The sequence below is a fragment of the Triticum aestivum genome, chromosome 7B, assembly GCF_018294505.1.
Source record: "Triticum aestivum cultivar Chinese Spring chromosome 7B, IWGSC CS RefSeq v2.1, whole genome shotgun sequence".
In the NCBI taxonomy this organism is placed as follows: Eukaryota; Viridiplantae; Streptophyta; class Magnoliopsida; order Poales; family Poaceae; genus Triticum; species Triticum aestivum.
This window is the reverse complement of record NC_057813.1, coordinates 141763182-141784865: the sequence shown is the minus strand read 5'-3', so window position 1 is coordinate 141784865 and position 21684 is coordinate 141763182. Positions and strand designations below refer to the sequence as shown.

Here is a 21684-nt window from a genome sequence, read left to right as displayed (position 1 = left end):
ACATTATGAACATAAGGTCAGCATGCAGTTTAATGTCCCCTTCATCGATTTACACTTTCTAGCATTTGTTACTAGAGTGTTCATATTACCAATTTGCCAGTCTATCAATTGAGAGACGGTCATCCTGCCAAACTCTACCTTCTGGATTATTTACATCTATTCCAACCCAAGTTAGACACCTTCAAAGGCCAAAACTAACTGATGATTTCATCAAATAGCAAGGAGGGACTTCAGGCTCCTACCGGCGTGAGTTCTTTCATGCCGGCGAGATCGCTGAGCTCCACGTGCTGGTACTCTATCCTCCTTAGCACGGTCCTGGTCTCGCTCCTCGGCAAAGTCATCTGCCGCTGCCTTAGCCTTGAAATGGCCTGGGTGACCTCTGATATCCATGGCCGCTTCCTTGGGCTCCTGTTGATGCACCGGTAGGCGACATCGGCAAGGACCCTTGCCTCTTCCGGAATGCTCCCACCAAGGAGGTTCTTGTCGAGTATCTCATCCCAGTCCACCTTTCCTTCCCCTCCAATCGCTGCCTAAAAAGGAGAGGTGCGTAATGCTCACTGACTGAAATCTTGTCAGAAAATACTGTAAGAATGCCTGAAATCACTTACTAGGTCAATGTACTCCATTAAGCCTTGTTGTGGATTTATGGCTGTTATGAGTTCAAAAAGTATTATGCCGAAACTGTAAACATCGCTCTTCTTTGTGAACTTGTTGGTGGACATGTAATCAGGGTCCATATACCCATAGGTGCCCTTGAGACCTGACTTACTTCCATCAAATACTTCCTCCTTTGATAGACCAAAGTCTGCAACCTGCATGCACCAAGTAAAACAAACAGAGCACATTAGCATAGTTATTTTCAAGCAAACAATTTTCTGCCATGGAACTGATACCATTATTTTAGTTGCATGCGTCTTCCATCAGAAATATCTTTAGCAGGTTCAGTTGATCACTGAACTGCAGACACATCGTGGTGAGACAGTATTGGTTCAGCTAAACAACTTGCATCCAACAGGAGCAGGTTAGTTTATTACTAATGAACTCGTGATAGAGACAATACTGGTTAGCTAAACCATCAGCATTAGCAGGTTCAGTTGATCACTGAACTGCAGACTCATCATGACACAGTAGTATTGGTTTAGCTAAGGTGGCAGCATAATAACACCTAAAAGTACACATAAAGAACAAAAGGCATTTGCAATGATCAGCATAAATACTCCATCATAAATTGCCTAACCTTGGCCCTCATTGATTCGTCCAAGAGTATATTAGCAGACTTTAGGTCTCGGTGAATAACAGGCGGGACAGCCTGCACACATAGTCGTAGCTTTGATCAATTGCAAGATCAGGTCATTAACAATGGAGGTACGTGTTTAATAGCCATCAACTGTACCCCTTCATGCAGGTACTCAATCCCATGAGAGACATCGTGAGCTATTTGTAGCCTCTCTTGCCAGCTCAAACTCCGTTTATTATCACCTAACAGGACGTGGTATGAAAATAATTAGAGAGAGAGAGAGAGATTTCTTGATTCACTGCAACATTTTAGTTTATTCCCCTTCCAATGCATGCCATGCTACATGCCAAGTGCAGAATTACTACACAGATGGTTTTGTTCCTTTTCATGTTTCATCACCGAAAAGTAGAGGAATTGTCTCCCTTACCATACAAAAGGGTCGCCAAATTCCCGTTGCTCATGTACTCGTACATCAGAATGTGTTGGCCTTTTTCCACGCAATATCCAACCAAATTGACAAGATTTCTATGATGCAGCCGGCTAAGCAAAATTACCTGCAAATGAAGGCGTGATCATGATTATAGCTCAGTTTATCAGAGTCAAATGCTTCACTACCAACTACTACTCAACATGGACTAAAGATATTGCAAGTTGCACTGCCTTTACCCGCACCATGTGTCATCACTCAAGAACATAATTACATGCTGACTATCTACTACCAAAAAGAGACGGCCAATAACTTTGCACAACCAAAATTAAGATATGCCAATTCTTCGTGCCAAATCAACTGGAAGCCAAAATTTTGTTAGCTTGCCTCAGTTTTGGGTTGCAGACAGTTGGAGCAAAACCCAGCTGGCTATGATACATGATCTATGGATCTCCAAATCAAGTGATCGCCGGGACTGACCAGAAAAGTCACCTTACCTCTGTCTGGAACTCTCTTTCCCCCTGCGTAGAATCGCTCGCGAGAACCTTTACGGCCACGACTTCACCGGTAGCCATTACAGCCTTGTACACAGGACCAAACGACCCTTGCCCCAGAATCGTGGTGAAGTTGTTGGTAGCCTTCTGCAGATCCCTGAGCAACCAACCAACAGCAGTCACTCACATGGAGCAATCAGAAAATGTTACTCTGTTTTTTATTTTTTGGCTACTCACACCAACACCAGCATTCACGGTATGCATCATGGTATGAGTTTCATATGGGCTGATAGGAACTGGAATCACAGCAATGAAACGAAAACGGCACGAGGATTGCAATGGAGGAGTAGTTGCCATACATACTTGTAGTGGTACTTGGGGATCCCGGAGACGGACAGGGGCTGGTCCCTGCCGTTGGTGGCGCCCCGCCAGCCCCAAAAGGCGACGCGCTTCCCCGGCGGCAGCGGGTTGTGGCCCCAGTCGGCGACGCCCTCGGAGACAACGGAGATGGAGACGCTGGAGTCGAGGCTCGGGGTGGAGCCGTTGGCCCGCAGCGTGGCCGTGGAGGACTCGAGCGACCGCGTCCGCGTCCGCGCCACGACGCTGGCCCGCCGCCGGTACATCCAGATGGCCAGGAACACGCACGCCGCCGCGAGCACCGCCGCGCCCACGCCGGCGGCGACCACGATGGCCACGACCTTCGCCCTATCCGCCATTCCCGTGCCTTCGCGCGGGGGCCAAGACCATGCCGGTGCGAGACGAACCCCGGCGCAGGCGCAGAGCGGCGACCGCGTCGGCGCGCACTCTCTAGGCTCCTCCCGCTCCTCCTGCCACGGAGCAGCACAGCAGCACGCGTCAACAAGCAATCTCGAACCCGAAATCCTCGCGGCGCGACGTACGGACGCGTCACGCGCCTAGGGAACAAGCAGTCCCGCGCCAGAATTCCGCGGCGCGGCGCGCCATGAAGGCAACCCCGCGTCGGAATTGGGTGATCGGGTCGCCCGAAATAAAAGCGATCTGTCCAAAAAGCCGGGCGGGAGGCGTGCATCATACCTCAGCGCCTTTGTGCGCGAAGCTTCCGGCCTGGGACGGCGACCCCGAGGGAGCAGAGCAAGGGGAGGAGCAGGGCGAGGATCGGCGGAGACGACGACGCGCGCGCGCGAGAGAGAGGTCTCCTCCTTCCTTCCTGCCCGTGCTCCGGCTGTTGCTTTCGCCGCGCGGGTTCGGGAGAGGGAGAGGGGAGGCGGAGGGAGGAGGAATTCAGACCCGGTGGGCGCGTGGAAAAGGCGGCTGCGTGTTTTGGAGGTGGACGCAGTCCAAGCGCTTCATCACAGGACAAGACTGAGAGTAATTAATGTCTACGTACTGTGCATCTTTTTGTTTGGGGACGAAATTAATTATAGTAATTTATTAGTAATATCCGTCTCTATCTCTCTCTCGCTCGCTTCCTCTTTGATCTTTTCCTGAATATATTTTCTCTTCTTTTTGTTTCTGATGAAGATGGAGGCAGAGCAGTTGGTGGTTTGATGGGAGCCGCCGGTCATGTGCGAATGGATCCCGCCGGTCACAGGGTGTGCATGCAATTTAAGGCAGAGACACAAGGGAACATTGTCCGTCCGTCACAATGTTACCTACTCCCTTCGTTCTTAAAAAAATGTACTTCTAAATTTGTTAGAAAGTCAAACTTTTTTATGTTTGATTGTATTTATGCAATAATAGACCAATATTTATGCCATCAAATTATTAGCATTAGATTTATGATAAAATATATTTTCGTCGTATACCTATTTGGTTTCACAAATATTGACATATTTTTGCACAAACTCGGTCAAACTTTGAGATAATTTGACCCTCCAACAAAGTTGAAAGTACACTCTTTTAAGGACGAAATGGGTACACATCAAGAGACCATTAAGTTTGGCGGAGAGAGAGAAGGCTCTCTTTATTTCAAATGTTTGCCCCCTTTCAGTGGGGGTGAGGAGGATGGAGACTATACGGGCGCATGGTTAAATACTTAAATATATATCCCTTAGGCTACAACATACCATGAGGGTATTTTTGTTTTTATGGAGAATCTTAAATCAATATTATGTCGGAATAACCTAACAATATAACAATGAGAAGTATATCCCACATAATATTGATTTAATGGTTACTCGATGGGTGAAGAACAAAACTATCCGTGACTCCAATGAGGCTTTTATAAAAAAGCAAATAAGCTTCTCTAAAGCAATGCATATGCGTTAAACATGCTTGCTTTACCGGTAACATATTTGTATATATTATCTTGAAGGCAAACATATTTGTGTTTTGGACATTTTGCATGGCTTGTCAATCTAAAAATGTGTGATATATGTGGCTCCAATCTCCTTTTCTAAGAAAAATGTATGATATGTACGGCTTCAATTTCACAAAATATTCCTTAATGGGGCTCAACGTTCCCGCCAATAAAAGAAAAAGAAAAACCGGGACTCGGCCAAATTTAAGCGTGGCATACTATAGAAATGTCTTTATCACGGTTTTCTTTAAATGTGTTGCCAATTCAAGAATAATAGTAACCTGTGTATGTGTGACAAGTCAATGTTAGAGACGTCTGGAGAGGGACATAATTTGGAAATAACGACGGAAATCACAGGACTGTCACTGTATCACATTTGTCACTCCGGTAGGTAATTTGGACAAAAGGGAAATCACAAGGCTGTCACTGCATCGCATTCGTCACTCCCGTAGATAGTTTGAAAAAGAAAATATCATCACAAGACTGTCACTGTATCACTCAATATGGGAATGGGCCGACCCGGACCTGGCCTTGGACCCGGCCCTGTGGCCCCAAGGCCAATATGTGAGGCCATGGGTCGGCCCATTTCATCAGAAATTGGTGGCCTCATTGACCCGTTGGGCACATGAGGCCGGCCCAAAATCCAGCGAATTCACACTTACATCTCTGTTTACAAAGAAATAGCATGGCGGGTCAGTCTAAATTTCTGAACCATCCTGCTTCAACACTACCAAGCATTAGTCAATACTAAGTTATTTTGAATAGATATATTGTGTTGGATGTGAGGTGCGTACGTCCTGTCTTGTCTTTCCGTGAAGTGGGATGCAGTAGGCTGGGCATTCAGCGAACGATAAATCTCTAATGCATTCAGGCAAGCTAACCGGAGGAATAATCTCTCAATGCATTCAGCTGGCTACTCACGTATTGGACTTCGCATATGTAAAAAAATGATTTAGGCAGGACGGGCCACGGTAGCTCTGTCGGTAGATACAAGTAACTTATACTGTAGTATCTATTGCCCGTATCAGAATGGGTCGACCCATCTGACCCAATGGGTCGCACGGTGCCGGCTCCACTGACCCGTATATCATTTGAGGCCAACCCACTTGACCCATTGGCCTTGACTTTTTGGGCCGGGTCAGTGACCCGGCGGGCCGACCCGGCCCATTCCCATCTTGATGTATCACATTCGTCGATCCGGTCAGGCAGCCAGGGAGGGAGAAATGAAGACCAATGGCAAGGCAAAAATGCTCGGCTCCGCTGGTCGCTACGGCTACCGGTCAAAGGGGGTTTAGCATGGACGGATCTGATTAGCGAGAGAAATCCTCGCCCAGTGTCGTCCGGTTCTTCCAACTGCCACCTTCCGGACGGCAGCGTGCCTCGTCTCGTCTCATCTCATCTCATCTCTCTGCTTTGAGCGTAACGCCTGCCTTGTCCGGTGGTCAGTGGTGGCGACCGCCGGCGCCGTTTCGGCCGCTTAGATCCTTCTTCCGACCTCGTCTGCGAGGAAAATTACTCTCAATGTCCTTTCGAAGTCTTGGTGTTGACGTTTTGTTTTTAACTGATGATGATGCCGTCGGTTGTGTCTTGCGTGCCTGTTGTTACAGTGCTGGCCGTCCTTTTCTGAACTTTGTCGATGCGCTTTTACAAGGTGGAAAACAAAACTTTGCTTGGATGGTTATAAAAAGACCGCGGGTAAAGGGCCTCTAGCTTAACACAAAAATTACACTCATATTGGGAACTGAATTGTGGAACCAAGAGGCAGAAATTCAAATGCGTCTGATCCGGGTCAAGCCTAAATGGATTTTGTGTGTTCTCGTAGAGAAATAGTTGAAAATTTTCTTTTGTGATTAACGAATAGACAAATGCCAACTTAGCTTTTTTTAAATCCATTAAATATGTTCTGCCAAACCAACCTAGAGCTGCTTACCTCACATTCCCTTCATTCGTGCAAATAGAAACAATGCAAGTTGCATTCCAGCTTGTATAAATCATTTGGGTAAAGCATTGGACCTAACAATCATAATCTTGGAAAGTTTCAGTAATGCCTCTCCTCAGGGAAAGACTTTAGGAGGTCAAGCAACCAATAGCAGCTAGTGACACTTAGGCCGCGTTCGGTAGTCATCCGCGGAGCGAAGCGCACGGAGCGGGCTTTAAGTAACTCTGCAAATTATAGCTTTAATCAGCTGGATTGCCGCTCCGCTCCGGCGCGGAGCCACGGAGTGGAGGGAATCCGAACGCGGCCTTAAATACGCAAAATTTGCGACGAACAATTACGGTACAACCCCCAGCTGGGTTTCCCTCCTTGGGAGACTTTTTGTCCAGCAAGCCATTAACAGCCAGCGTTCACAAATCCGGGCATGTGAGACCAGTTCCGGGCTCCAGGCGCACCAACCATTGCCTCATATAAACCAGCAACCATTGTTTCAAGTACTATGTTTCTTTTGTTATTATTCTTGGTTGAAACACATTCAAGTACTATGTTCCTTGTCATGGACTAGGCCTAGCAACCACTACACAGCTAGGAAACCCCAAAAAACGCCACAGAAATGTACATACAACATCTGTCTATGCACTAGCTAAAACAAAAGAATTCTTCCTCTCGCAACTGCAAAAGACAATTTGAGACACTGTCTAAACCCTAGCGAGAGGCAGCAGTTTGATCCATCTGCTTGCTGGCCAACACCGAACTGATGGCTTGCTTCACGAAACCATGCAAGCATTCCTTGCAGGTGTTGGCTATCGCTGACGGTTTGGAAGCTCCGGTTCTGCAGCTGTGCTTGCAAACCGGTTTGGGGAGCGCCAGGGCTACTGATGGAGTATGCTCCAGTCCGTAGGAAGCCAACACGGTGTGTGTTGCTGCTCGAGCAACCTCCTTGAATCTGTCGGAACCTGGATCACAAGCAAGTTTTAACAGATCAGACATGTAAATAAAACAAGGTTCTGTTGCTGAAAGGGCTGAAAGGAAAAATACATACCGTAGGTTTTGTCTGTCTTGAGTAGCTTCAACTCAAGCATGGCCAAGCATGATATTTCACTTTTTGCAAGTTTACCGCTCTTCCTGGGTTTCTTGGATCCTTGATCATCACGTGTTCCAGAACGATGTTTTCTCTTGGATCCATCACGGTCTGGCCCAGAACTTTTTCTAACTTCAACTGTTGCTGCCACGGTACCAATTTCATTGGATGTTGTGGCACAAACGGCTGAAGGTTCCTCAGGGTTTACCCTCAGTTTTTTGGATCCTTGATCATCACGCGTTCCAGAACGATGTTTTCTCTTGGACTCACCACGGTCTGGTCCAGAACTTTTTCTAACTTCAACTGTTGCTGCCACGGTACCAATTTCATTGGATGCTGCAGCACGAACGCCTGAAGGTTCCTCAGGGTTTACCTTTGCACCAGATTGGCTCCCAGCGCTCAACACGATTTGTAGCGGAGAGATCACCGTGGGACGACCGGATGATAGACTGTTTGCAGATGGATGCAGCGCATCCGTTTTAGGTTTCCCTGATCCAAGCGGGCCACGCACAGATTCCAATGTTTGATCGACATGTTGTATGTGGCTTGATGAGGCAACTTTACCGCCACACGAAGATTCTGGTCTCTGATCAACATGTTGACTATGGCTTGACGGGGCAACTTTACCATTTGGACTTTCCTGATTTGTCATTCTGCTCTGGAATGAACCCATCCTTTCACGAACTAATACATGGCGATTCCCAGGCAAGTCGCAGTGCCCTACAACATCCTTCCGGGGCAGTATATTATCATTTTTTGCACCACGTTCAAAGTTCATAGTGTCTCTCTGTGTCACGGTAGGAGAAAGTCTCTGCTTCTTCTGTCCTAAGATTGTATCAATCGGGCTGAATGAAGTTGACCTGTTTCCCATAGAGAATCGAGGAGTGCAGTCTAGGGAGGAAGGCCCGTCACATTTCTTCCTTCCACCAGCAGACTTTGCAATTTCCAACATTTTCCATGCCTTATTGACATGACGGGTCTCCTTAGGCGGAGGTGCCACAGACTGCTGATGCTCTTTAACAGAAGAACTACCACTATTGTTGTGTAAATGTGTGGCAAATCCTGCAGAACCTGCACGGAGAGCAGGCCAGTTCTCACGCAGCAGCATTATACGGTTACTAAGATTGCGAGAATTACGAAATGTTCTAGCTCTCTCAGTTCCAAAGCGAGCATGGGCATGCAACACTGCACGACCAGTGCCTCGCCCTTGAGGAGATTCATGAGAAGAAGATCCATCAGAAGAAGTACCCTGTGATGGCAAACCATTGGCATTTCTATCAGGTCTAGTGCTCCGCGTATTAGTCCTACGCACTGGATTTATTTCGTAATCCTCATCCACAATGTCATAAACAGAAGGAACTGGGAAAGACCCACTGCTTTGTGCATTTGTCCCGTGCACTGGAATTGTCCCGTAATCTTCATCCACATTATCATAAATAGACGGAACTGGGATAGGCCCACTGCTCCTCGTATTTGTGCGGCGCAGTGAACTCAAAGAGTACCTCCCATCCACAATATCCGAAACGGAAGGTTCTGTAACTGGCTGAACAGTTGGAACTTCAATGGTAGTCCCACTGCTCCTCATATTTGTGCGGCGCAGTGAACTCAAAGAGTAACCCTCATCCACAATATCCGAAACGGAAGGTTCTGTAACCGGCTCAGCAGTTGGAACTTCAATGGTAGTCCCACTGCTCCTCGTATTTGTGCGGCGCACTGAACTCAGAGAGGAACCCTCCTCCACAATATCAGAAGCGAAAGGTTCTGTAACTGCCTCAGCAGTTGGAACTTCAATGGTGATTTCAATTTCACCCTGATCACTAGACCCACCATCCTCGATCTGACACCTCGAGTGCTCCTCCTTGGATGTTTCACAGTCCTTGCAGAACCAGTCTCCCTCTGGCACAGTGGTCCCTAGCCCCACGCAGTACGTGTGTGAAGCCGCATCACACAGCTCGCAGAGGAGCAGCAGGTCCTCATCACTGGAGCAGTTACACACGCTGCAGCCGCTGTTCACGTAAGGATCAGTGCTCACCACGCTACTCACATTGCCTCGAGGATGGTATACCTGTTCAACCAACACAGCACATCAGTTATGCTAAGAATTCAAAGGGTCCTAACAACAGAATATAATCATTGCAACTTACTAAATACTACCACCTCCTTTCGGGTTACAAGGCCCACACGCATTTTGAGGCCAACTATAACCATTTATTTGACTGACTAACAAATGTTAATTATATGCCATAATTTTTTTATCATTGAATTCGCATGTGAAAGAAGTTTCTGATAGTATAATGATACACAACTCATATATTATTGGTCCAATTGATGGTCAAAATAAATGCGGGCCTTGTAAACCTAAAATGAGGGAGTAATAGAGTTACCAATAAATTGCTCGCACTGCGGTGCAAGAACTAACATTTGTAAGTGCATTTACAAAGGCGTGACATCAACTGACTCTACATCTTGACACATAGGAACTGCCAGTGCCAATGAGAGAGGAGAGAGAATAAAACCGACTAAAAATAACAACTAGCAAAGTGTATGTGTGTTGCACCAGATCCAAAGTAAATAAATATGTGCTCACAAACCTAAAAAACAATTCGATAGTTTATACCACTCAAACTTCTTATGCTTCATCCTGATTCAGGCTGTATAACGTTATAAATATGTTGGGTTTCACTCCAGTTTTAGGCCCAGTTCTTTTGAGCAGATTATGGAGAATCTTGGTCCTGAAAATCCCAAGCGAAAAGAACTCGATTGAACTTTCAAAATCTAACCGGATTCTTCAGAATCCTAGTGCAATCCCAAAATCCCAAAATACCTGGTTTCTCCCACAATCTCAGGATTCTGGCAAGTCCCATCAAAGAAAACGCTTGGAGTTAATAGAGTGCCCCTATTGTAGCAGGTTATTACGGCAAAACTGCCACCGAGCCACCCACGACCGATGCCGATCTGTTCGCATCGCGTGACCTCGAGCAGGGCCGCCCTCTAAGATTCCAGCGCCGCCGCCCGCCCCAGTTCGCCGTCCCGGACCACGCAGCCGCCGGCGACGCCGGTCCGCACTCCCGCCGTAGTCCAGCTTCCTCTACGGGCCCTTTCCCCCTTTGCCCTCTGCCGCCACCGGGACACCCGGAAGCCGCCGTCGGGCCCCTCCGCACCGGCTACCGACGGCGCCTCCGTCCCAAAGCTGCAGCCGAACATCAACATCTCCTCCACTCCTCCACGGTGATCCATCCTCTCTCTCCCAACTCTCTGTTCTTCTTTTTTTTAGCTATAGACTGGATAGATGCAAAAAAAACTGTTGCATAGATAGAGGAATCGATGTGTCAATTTGTTAGATGGATGGATAGATTGATTGTTCAATTTGTCACATGAATGGATGGATTGATTGTTCAATTTGTCACATGGATGGATGGATTGATTGTTTTATTTTGTTTGATGGATGGATTGTGCTAGAATTTTTTTTTGTTGATATTGTCAATACTACTGCATATTGGTACTATTGCCGGAACTTGGCTTTGGCTCACATTTGACAAGATATTGTTCGAAACAACAAAGTGTTAACAATTCATCAAACAGTTTCTGTCAAGGGGTACTACAGACATTTTGGCACACAACTCTTTCCAGAATCTCAAACTGGAATCTCATAAAAACTCGACGCCAGATTCTGGGGGAAGCAGATTCTCGCAAAATTTTCTAGAATCTTGATTCTGCAGAATCACGGGTGAAAAGAACTGGGCCTTAGTCCTCTTACCTATTCCACTATACAACAATCCTCTCAATAGAAAAAGAAAAACACACCACCTACTTTTCAATTTTCAGCATAGACAAAAATGTGAAAAAGGCAGGGGAAGGCTCGGCAGCAGAGCCATGCTAGAGCAATTGAAGCGACCATGGGAGAGGCATTAGAAAATTTGAAGCGGGATCATAGTTCAAATTTTGAAATGACGGAGGACGATGATTGGAGGGAGAGGTGGCTAGAGGACGGCGACTGCAAAAAAAGATGGCGGATGGAGGACTCGTGAGGAAATGGTTGAGGGCTAATTTAATAAATGTCGTTCGATCCTTTTGGCAGACCCCTAGTATACAGATTAGATGGTAGGACACTAGAACCCTCTAGACAAGGTGCCGAGTTCGACTCTCTGCTGACCCAGTATTTTAATTCTGCCCTTTTTGGCAAAACATCCCACATGTGTAGAGAAGTGAACTCAGCACCAACTCGAACCTTTAGAAGTAGGAAAGATCATCTCAAGAGTCAACCCTATTGCCTTTGCGCGCCGTCGCATTCAATGCTAACCCGACGTGTAAAATCAGCTTGAGACGCACACCAAATATATAGGTTATTTTCAGTGTTCCCTCTAGATGACACAAAGAGGCCAAAGAATCGACGAGTGGCTTCACCTTTGCAGCAGTTACATGAATCCTTTATAAGGTTTTGCCCGTGCGGCTTAAAAAAAGTTTTCCTGATTCTTAGTTGCCTGAATCTTTTCATAAATCTCAGTACTGTGAACTTTGCCATTGTGGTGTCTGAAGCTGAAACATAGGAAGTGTACAATTACAGAAACACGTTATGAAATATTTGACAGTCTAACTTATCCATGGAGCGAGGCATCGACGGCGACGAAGATGGCTGGATATTTATCGCGCAACTGATACACAAGAGGATCATGGGTTAAAAATGCTTCGGATTTGGCTACCTGGTTGCGCTCGGCGACGTTGACGATGCGCTCGGAGGGGAGGCGGCCGGGGACGGGCGGGCGGCGGATCGTGTGGAAGCGCGCCTTGCAGAAGGGGCAGCGCGACTCGACGCGCGCCCAGGCCATGATGCAGACGAAGCAGAAGTGGTGGGCGCAGCAGTCGAGCTCGCCCCGGATCGCCCGGCACGAGTCCGTGAAGCAGATGCCGCAGGGCACGCCCTCGGGCGCCAAGGCCACGGCCTCTGCCTCGGCGTCGTCGTCCATCCTTGCCTTGCCCTTGGACGCCGACGACGGGGGCGCGAGGCCGTCGCCGGCGGAGGAGGACATGAGGGCGAAGGGCGGTGGGTCGGTACGAGTGGGAGGCGCCGCGTTGGGTCCGGATCGAGTCGGATGTGTGGCTCGTCGGGCTGGGTTTCCGTTTCCTCGGTCGGAGCTTTGTTCCTGCGAAATTCTTTGGTGCTCGTATTTGGGCTCGGGAGTTAAATGGTGGACGGGAGATATGGGCTAACGAGGCCGAGTTCGTGTCGTTTGCAGAGAAGGGAAGGGGGTTCGGTTTGGCACTTTTTTTTACAATTGATTTGGCTAGGCCCAATTTCTATTTGGCGCCTTAAGTACCATTTATAGGCTATTTTTCGGGCGGTTTTTCTTTCTGTTTTCCAGGACGGGTTTTTAGGTAGTTTTTTTCATGATTCTAAAAAAAGAAAGTTTTTTGTTCATTTTCACTCTTTTTTTCTTTTTGTTTTTCTTATGTATTTTATTTTTCTTTTTCATGAAATTTTTCTGTTGCATTGTGACCATGAGGTCACGAGTTCGAGTTCTGAAAACAGCCTCTTGCAGAAATGCAGGGAAATGATGCGTACTATAGACCCAAAGTGGTCGGACCCTTCCCCAAACCCTATGCAGGCGAGAGCTACGTGCACCGGACTGCCCTTTTTCATGAACTTTTTCAAAACTCAAAGAATTTTTCCAAGTCTGTGGACCTTTTCAATTTCCGTGAACTTTTCTGCAAATTCGCAAACAATTTCCATTTTTTGTGATTTTTTCCCTCAAATTCGCTTTTTAATCTTAAATATGTGAACTTTTTCAAACACTTGTACATTTTTGTACATTTGTGAACTTATTTCCTCAAATTCATTAACTTTTTATCTTAATACATGAAATTTTTTCTCCACGAACTTTTTTCCAAATTCGTGTTTTCTTTAGCCGTGAATTTTTTTATAGTCGTGAACCTTTTTTAAATTCATGAAATAATTTTCAAATTAATAATTTTTTTTTCAAAATTGTGAATTCTTACTCGTGAACATGTTTTTCAAATGTGTGAACTTTTAGCTAGCAATTTCTCCCCAAATTTCATTAACGTTTTCAGAATTTTACGAACTTTTTAAAATTTGTATGAATGCTTTAAAATTCATGAAGATTTCTGAATTCGCAAACTTCCTTATTTCGTAAGAACCTTTTTCAATTCTTTTGAACTTTTCCCAAATTCACCAGTTTTTTCAAAAAAAAATTTACATTGTACATTTTCTTTCTAAAAATAATTTATACTGGGGTATATAATATATATTAATTGTTGTATTAAAAGAAGGGCCAAACAGTACTACTTCCTCAAAGCGGACAACAAAGTGAGCTCGGTCTAGTAGTTATTACGCCAATGTCTAGCTACGACCGTTGATATATAGGTGTGTGAGTCTGAATCCCACCTCACATAGAATTTGTCAACTCTTTTTCTTTGCATTTGATTTTTTAGCACGTTGCTGGACCAGCCCGTTACGTGTCGCGTGTGAGTGCCAGCAACCCTAACTGGCATTGACAGCGCCAAATAGGAGCTCTCTCGGCTTAGCACTTTCTCGTCTGATGGTGGCCTTCAGGTCCTAAATCAGAAGCTTTAATGGCCCAAAAGCCAGGTATGTGAGATAATGACGTCAGCACTAGGCGCCAACTGGCTGTAGGGAATGGAAAATCAGTCGGCCCAACCGTTAGATGTGATATGTGTACACCCTCAATCCATCGTGTATCTCTCCCCCGATGCAACAACACTCACGTGAAAGTTGCACCCTTCTCGCTGCACTCGTCGTCTGGCTCGCAATGGCCATCGCCGTCTCGTCGCTCCACTCGTAACATCACATAGCAGCAGCCTTCGGTCTCCCGTTCTCCACTTGCGGGAAGCCGTCGCCTCATCGCAACATTGCTCGCAAAAACATTTGTCGTTTCGCGTCCACCGTCAGAGCATCATCATGTCCACCACCTCAACAAACGCACTTGTCTTGCAACATTCAGTAGCCTCTCATCACGACCCACAGCTAGCACGCAATAGCGAGAGATGGTGGTGTCCACCGCTTTCAGCATCGCAGCGCCATGCAAGAACCCCCTACAACATCTTCGGCACCCCTTGTAGTAGGTTGCCTGCAGCACCTTCAGTGTCATATGTCTCTTTTTTTTTGAAAGCAACGACTGCTTTATTACTCAAAGACGTGGGCACTATCGCCCGATACAATCACAGCAAGTTCAGCTGGTACATTAACATCATACACATCAACACCTCCTAAGTTGGCATTTAAGCCTAACTTTGCTAAGCAGTGAGCCGCATGATTCACCTCACGTGGACAATGTGTGATTTTGCACAGTGAGAACCACAAGTTCCTTTGGACCTTGATATCTTCAATCAGCTACGCCTCCTTGAAGAAGTCTGGCTTTCTCCGGTTCAGCGCCTGCGCTACGAGCAACGCATCCGTCTCAATCTGCATTCTCACCACTCCCAGTTCGGCAACCACTCCCATAGCCATCTCCACAGTTCGCAGTTCCGCACCAAAGGAATCTAAGGGGCTGTTTGGTTCCCAGCCACAGTTTGCCAAGCCAAAATTTGGCAGCCACAGTTTGTCAAGCATGTGTTTGGTTTTTGTAACACTTTGGCTTGCCACACTTTATTGTCCCTATGGCCCACTTGTCAAAGAGACAATTTTTTGCCAACTTTTGCCAAAGTTTGGCGTCCAATTTCTTAGCCACACTTGTGTGGCTTGCCATACTTGTGTGGCTAGCCACATTTTGGCTTGGCCACACTAGTCTCCAACCAAACAGACCCTAAGACCCGAGGGATCCATCCTGCCCTAGCAACAACAATTTCACCATGTCCGTTCCTTGCTACCACACCCCAGGCTCATAGTCTCCCTTGATGATACGTCTAAAATGTGACTATACTTTTTGCTATAGTCATGCTAAATTTATATCATCATTGCATCACTTTGGCATATATTATTAATTTATTATACTAACCTATTAATCAAGTGCCCAATATCAGTCGTTGTCTTTGCATTTTTTTGGAATTTGCAGAAATATAGTTTTGTGGGGACCAAAAAAGCAAGCGATTATTTTTTGAGAAGTTTTAAGACATGAGAGCCAACATGGCAAGTGCCCACCCGGAGGGGGCCAACCATGTCTCCATGGAGCCGTTGGAGTACAAAGTCAAGAACGAATCTATCGATATCTCGATCAAACGTGAAAAAAAGGATTAAGTACAATATTTCGGCTGAGCTTTGACCTAGACTTTTTTTTGAGAGAGAGGGAGAAGTGCCACCAAACACCGCAGACGTCGCACCCCACCCCACCCCACGTCGCGGCTCCGCGGTCGCAATTCACCGCGACGCCACCACTGCCACCATAGCAATGGCCGCCGGCGCCACCAGCGATAGCTCCACCGCTCCGGCGCCCCACGTGCTAGTCATCCCGTACCCGACGCAGGGCCACACGATCCCACTGCTCGACCTGGCCGGCCTCCTCGCGGCCCGCGGGCTCCGCCTCACCGTCGTCGCCACGCCCGGCACCGCCCCGCTCCTCGCGCCCCTCCTGGCCGCGCACCCGGGCGGCGCCGTCCGCGCGCTCACCCTCCCCTTCCCCTACCACCCGGCCTTCCCCGCCGGCGTCGAGAGCGCCAAGGGGTGCCCGCCCGTGCTCTTCGGCGCGCTCATCGTCGCCTTCGCGGGGCTCCGCGGCCCGCTCGGCTCCTGGGTGCGCGCCCGCTCGGGCACCCCGGACCGCGTCGTCGCCATACTCTCCGACTTCTTCTGCGGGTGGACGCAGCCGCTCGCCGCCGAGCTCGGCCTCCCTCGCGTCGCGTTCTCGTCGTCTGCCGTGTACGCCACCGCCGTGCTCCACTCGCTCCTGCGCCGGCTGCCCCGGCGCGAGGACGAGAGCGACGACGAGTGCCCGATCGCCTTCCCGGATCTCCCGGGCGCCCCGGTGTACCCGTGGCGGCAGCTCAGCTTGCTCTACCGGACGTACAAGGAGGGCGACGAGGTTACAGAGGGGGTCAGGAGGAACTTCCTCTGGAACTTGGATTGCTCGGCGTTCGTGTCGAACACGTTCCGGCGGCTCGAGGGGCGGTACCTGGAGGCGCGTCTCGCGGACCTGGCCTTCCGGCGCGTGCGCGCGGTGGGGCCGCTGGCACCGGAGGCCGACGCCGCGGGCAACCGCGGCGGCGAGACGGCGGTGGCCGCGGCCGACCTGTGCGCCTGGCTCGACAAGTTCGAGGACAAGTCCGTCGTGTACATCAGCTTCGGGAGCATGGCGGTGCTGCAGCCGGCTCACGCGGCGGCCCTGGCCACCGCCCTGGAGAAGACAGGCGCGGCGTTCGTGTGGACGGTCGGGCCGGCGGTGACGCTCCCGGACGGGTTCGAGGAGCGCGCGGCGGCGGGCGGCAGGGGCATGGTGATCCGCGGGTGGGCGCCGCAGGTGGCCGCGCTGCGGCACCGGGCGGTGGGCTGGTTCGTGACGCACTGCGGCTGGAACTCGGTGCTGGAGTCCGCGGCGGCCGGGGTGACCATCCTGGCGTGGCCGATGACGTCCGACCAGTTTGTGAACGCGCGGCTTCTCGTGGACGAGCTGCGCTCCGCCGTGCCCTTCTGCTGGGGCGGCGTCGCCACGGCGCCGAGCGCCGACGAGCTGGTGCGCGTGCTCGAGTCGACCGTCGTGGGGAAGGGGCCGGAGTGGGTCGACGTGGCCGCGCGGGCCAAGGAGCTTGCCGAGGAGGCGGCGGCCGCGGTGCGCGAAGGCGGCAGCTCGTGGCGGGAGGTGGAGGAGCTGGCGCGGGAGCTTCGCGAGCTCGGAGCCTGACTGAAGATATACGGAGGATCCATGAAACAGTTCGTGCAGAACTTACGAACGGCGATTTTACAATTTCGGTTTCATTTCGACATAGAAATCACCGGTGTCTGCTGTAAAATGTACAGAAAGCTCAGTTACCATACATCATTTCGACCACTTGTACAATACCGCTGTAAAATGTACAGGAAGTTCACTTGTTCTTTGCATTCCGACCAGCCAGATATATTATCAAAAATGTCGTCAGTTTTGCTTTTCGACTTTCTTGCCAGTAAACTGTTCTTGATGACCTCTGGAATGTTTGGTTCAGGGTTTACAGGGTAATAAGAGGCTTTTGAAATTTGTGGTGTGAGTATCGCGGCAGTGTTGCGGGAATTTGGACACGCATCATTTGATCGTGGCCGACCCGCCTAAGTGGGCTCTGGAGAAGATTGATAAGGGTTGCCGCGCGGTTTTCTGGGCTGGGACTGAGGAGATCCAGGGAGGCAAGTGCGCGGTGGCTTGGAAGCGGGTGTGTCGTCCAAAAGAGTTAGGAGGCCTTGGAGTCATGGATCTCTACAAGCAGGGGCTGGCGCTTAGATTGAGGTGGGAATGGCTGAAGCGGACCGATAACGTTCGACCTTGGCAAGGTTTGAACCTCAGCACGGATAAACAGGTGGCTCTAGCCTTTGACAGCTTGGTAAAGTGGAACATTGGCAAGGGCTCGCAAGTGCTGTTCTGAAGGGACCGTTGGATCAATGGATCTAACGTCAACGAGATCGCGCCACTACTCGTTTGCAAAGTAAGGAAGCGAGTGGTCAATAGGAGGAAGGTCAATGAAGCGCTACATCTCCATGCATGGACTCAGGATATCATGGGTGAGATGACCACGGAGGAGTTGCTCCACTTCATAAGAATGTGGGAGATTATGGTCCAAATGGAGTTGAGGCCGGACACGGAGGACACCCCGGTCTCGCAGTGGGAGGCAAGTGGCAGTTATTCCACAAGATCGGCCTATAAGATGATGTGCCATGGAGGCATTCGGTTCCAATGCGCTTCGGCAGTCTGGCGATGTTGGGCTACGTTAACATGCAAAATCTTCATGTGGCTAGCCCTACAACATAGGATTTGGACATCGGACCATAGGCACAGACACGGACTGCAAGAGCATAGTTCGCCTTGTTTTCTGTGTGAGCAGGAGGAGGACACGGTGGAACACCTTCTCATACAATGTGTGTATGCCAGGCAAGTGTGGTTTCTCTGCTTCAGGAGATTGGGCATTGACATCGAGCTCACGCCTACCAGGGAGCATACTCTGGGTGACTGGTAGATGGATTCGAGGAAGTGCATTGCCAAGAGGGATCGCAAATGGTTCGATGATCTTTGCACGTCGGTATGTTGGAACATCTGGATGCAGAGGAACGACAGAGTCTTTCGCAGCAACACCTTTGTCTCTGAAGCGGACGTAGCCGAGGCAGTCCACAAGGAATTCTTATTGTGGGCAGCAACGCGAGGAAGAGGAGAACAAAACATCATAGAGTAGTAGCATAGAGTGTGTGGAGTGGATGTGGAGGTGCCAGCCGAGTGTGGCTGGGCACTTGGGACTTATCTCTTGTAAATAATTTTCTCCCTTCTATAACGCTAAGGTACGCAATTTGCGTACTCTCGAAAAAAGAAAACCATGACCATCTGGATACGCCATTAACATGTTACTGTACAAGAGAATAACATCTAGACATTTATCCTGCTATTTCTATTTTCAGAGGGGACGATATCCTAATCCTACTCAAGGTGACCGAAAACGATAAGTGCAAGCCCTCTTATCAGAGAGACAATCCACTTCACGGCGAAACATCTCTACTGTCTAAAAAAACACATAGGGCGCGTTTGGTTACATTGCCATTCGAGGCTGGCCAGGCGAGCCTGACTCTAGTGAGCCGGTTTGAGGGGATGCAGATAAAAAGACCCCAGATGCACATAGTTTGGTTGCGTGCATGTACCTTAGTTGCATGAGACAATCATTTTTGACCCGGCGAGCGGTTGTCCGCATTGCATTAGGTGCACATATGACATGGTGGTTGGTTGCAACCTGCATAAGGTATTGTCACCACTTCTAACTAGTGATGAGCTTACCACACACAATTTGAACATGTAGTGGCAGCTAGTTAAACAAATGACAGTTCATCCTAACTACTATCAGATGACAGATAAGAGTCATTGGCTAAATAGGGGATAGCTCATATGTGTTGCTGCTACCAGATCTTCCTCTTCATCGTCCTCTTCTTCTGCTTCTGCTTCTGCTTCTTCTTCCTCTTCTTCAAATCCTGCACTTGCCTCTGCCCACTCCAACCTTTTGTTCTTTCAAGCGTCATTGTCAAATGCCTCCACACCATGGCCGGAGGTAACAACATTGTCAGGCTCGACCTCTTCCTCCTCAGGCACGTGTTCATCGAAGCCCCACTGGAGGATCCAGTTATGCAGAATGCAACAAGTAAGAACAAGCTTAACCTGAGTGGGGTATGGGTGAATGGCCTCAGAGCTCCAAATGTCCTCTCAACAATTACTCTAAGGCTGGAGTGTCTGAGATTAAACAACTCATTTGCAGTCCTAAGATAATTCCTACCAGAGAACTCGTTGAGATGATACCTGGTTTTCCTGAAGGGTGGAAGAACACCCGCCCGACACGCATGGCCAGCATCTCCAAGGTAGAACTTGCCGTCGGGGATGTTGATACCATTAGGTCGACTCATGTTGTCACTGAGAATGTTAGCATCATGCGCTGACCCCTCCCAGCCAGCTAGCACATATGTGAACTTTAGATCAAAGTCAACAACAGCAATCACATTCTGGCTTCTGTAGTGCTTCCTCCCCCAGTATGCTGCAGATTGTGACCTAGGAACTCTGGCAATGACATGAGTACCATCTATTTCCCCAATGCAATCCTGAAAATGGCATCACAAGCATGTGTCAGTGCTCAACTTGAACAATAAAAGCATATCAAGCCATGAAAAGTGTATATTGTCAATGCTCACCTTGAAGTATGGATACCATCTTGGGCTTCCCCGAATCTTGGGTGGAGTCCGGCCAGATGTTCTCCTAATCATCTCTCCTCTAAGCTCCCCATTAGCAAAAAGCACCAGCTTGAAGTACCTAGAGATCTCCTGAACGTGTTGTGAATGACCATGAACCTCTGGTTATGGCCAACAACATGGAGAAACATGGCCACTTGCTCTTCCACACTAGTGTTGATGTTATCTTGTAGCAGCTGATACGTCCATTTTGCATCATGCTTTTATATCAATATTTATTGCATTATGGATTGTTACTACACATTATATCACAATACTTATGCTTTTTTTCTCTTATTTTATAAGGTTTACATGAAGAGGGAGAATGCCGACAGCTGGAATTCTGGACTGGAAAAGGAGCAAGTATTAGAGACCTATTCTGCACAACTCCAAAAGTCATGAAACTTCACGGAGATCAGTTTTGAAATATATTAAAAAAAATTAGGCGAAGAAAGCACCAGAGGGGGGCCACCAGTCATCCATGAGGGTGGAGGGCGTGCCCTACCCCCCTGGGCGCGCCCCCTGCCTCATGGCCCCCCTGGCAGGCCCTCGACGTCCATATTCTGCTATATGGTGTCTTTCGCCTTGGAAAAAATCAGAAGGAAGCTTTCGGGACGAAGCGCTACCGTCTCGAGATGGAACCTGGGCAGGACCAATCTAGGGCTCCAGCGGAGCTGTTCTGCCGGGGAAACATCCCTCCGGGAGGGGGAAATTAGCGCCATCATCATCACCATCGATCATCTCATCGAGAGGGGGGGTCAATCTCCATCAACATCTTCACCAGCACCATCTCCTCTCAAACCCTGGTTCATCTCTTGCATCCAATCTTTGTCTCAAAACCTTAGATTGGTACATGTGAGTTGCTAGTAGTGTTGATTACTCCTTGCAGTTGATGCTAGTTGGTTTATTCGATGGAAGATCATATGTTCAGATCCTTAATGCTATTCAATACCCCTCTGATTATGAACATGAATATGATTTGTGAGTAGTTACCTTTGTTCCCGAGGACATGGGAGAAGTCTTGTTATAAGTAATCATGTGAATTTGGTATTCGTTCGATATTTTGATGAGATGTATGTTGTCTCTCCTCTAGTGGTGTTATGTGAACGTCGATTACATGACACTTCACCATGATTTGGGCCTAGGGGAAGGCATTGGGAAGTAATAAGTAGATGATGGGTTGCTAGAGTGACAGAAGCTTAAATGCGTTGCTTCATAAGGGGCTGATTTGGATCCATATGTTTCATGCGATGGTTAGGTTTACCTTAATTCTTCTTTCGTAGTTGCGGATGCTTGCGAGGGGGGTTAATCTTAAGTGGGAGGCTTGCCCAAGGAATAACGGCACCCAAGCACCGGTCCACTCACATATTAAATTATCAAAGTAACGAAC

The 21684-nt window shown here is 48.5% G+C and overlaps 3 protein-coding genes across 4 annotated transcripts; 1 reads left to right on the top strand and 2 right to left on the bottom strand.

The window, feature by feature from the left end:
* Positions 1 to 12: 12 nt before the first annotated feature.
* Positions 13 to 3481, bottom strand: LOC123161355 (calcium/calmodulin-regulated receptor-like kinase 2). 2 transcript variants are annotated; one of them, XM_044579198.1, is made up of 8 exons: positions 3212 to 3481; positions 2522 to 2985; positions 2162 to 2315; positions 1665 to 1791; positions 1394 to 1479; positions 1238 to 1309; positions 609 to 812; positions 13 to 530 (listed from the first exon to the last, which is right to left on the bottom strand). In XM_044579198.1, the coding sequence occupies exons 2-8, from the start codon at positions 2872 to 2874 to the stop codon at positions 231 to 233; spliced, it is 1296 nt and encodes a 431-aa protein (XP_044435133.1). In that variant the 5' UTR covers positions 2875 to 2985; positions 3212 to 3481; the 3' UTR covers positions 13 to 230. The 2 variants fall into 2 exon arrangements, with proteins under 2 accessions (XP_044435133.1, XP_044435134.1); XM_044579199.1 differs by lacking the exon at positions 3212 to 3481 and having other exon boundaries at positions 2522 to 3164.
* A 3379-nt stretch (positions 3482 to 6860) lies between these two features.
* On the bottom strand, positions 6861 to 12591 carry LOC123158591 (uncharacterized). The gene is made up of 3 exons (XM_044576505.1): positions 12154 to 12591; positions 7415 to 9518; positions 6861 to 7328 (listed from the first exon to the last, which is right to left on the bottom strand). Exons 1-3 carry the CDS (start codon positions 12478 to 12480, stop codon positions 7078 to 7080), a joined length of 2682 nt encoding a protein of 893 aa, XP_044432440.1. The 5' UTR covers positions 12481 to 12591; the 3' UTR covers positions 6861 to 7077.
* A 3122-nt stretch (positions 12592 to 15713) lies between these two features.
* Positions 15714 to 17504, top strand: LOC123159963 (flavonol 3-O-glucosyltransferase UGT89B1). The gene has a single exon (XM_044577773.1). The coding sequence runs from the start codon at positions 15814 to 15816 to the stop codon at positions 17257 to 17259; it is 1446 nt and encodes a 481-aa protein (XP_044433708.1). The 5' UTR covers positions 15714 to 15813; the 3' UTR covers positions 17260 to 17504.
* The last annotated feature ends 4180 nt before the right edge of the window (positions 17505 to 21684 follow it).

Bases quoted from the DNA above. Each gene is read 5' to 3' on its own strand.
- LOC123159963 (XM_044577773.1), top strand. From the start codon at position 15,814: ATGGCCGCCGGCGCCACCAGCGATAGCTCCACCGCTCCGGCGCCCCAC.
- LOC123158591 (XM_044576505.1), bottom strand. From the start codon at position 12,480: ATGTCCTCCTCCGCCGGCGACGGCCTCGCGCCCCCGTCGTCGGCGTCC. The intron at 9,519-12,153 runs GTAGCCAAATCC...TTGGTTGAACAG, and splicing joins ACGTCGCCGAGCGCAACCAG to GTATACCATCCTCGAGGCAA. The intron at 7,329-7,414 runs GTATGTATTTTT...CTTGTGATCCAG, and splicing joins CAAGACAGACAAAACCTACG to GTTCCGACAGATTCAAGGAG.
- LOC123161355 (XM_044579198.1), bottom strand. From the start codon at position 2,874: ATGGCGGATAGGGCGAAGGTCGTGGCCATCGTGGTCGCCGCCGGCGTG. The intron at 1,480-1,664 runs GTAAGGGAGACA...ACGTCCTGTTAG, and splicing joins TTTGGCGACCCTTTTGTATG to GTGATAATAAACGGAGTTTG. The intron at 813-1,237 runs GTTAGGCAATTT...TGGTGCATGCAG, and splicing joins ACGAATCAATGAGGGCCAAG to GTTGCAGACTTTGGTCTATC.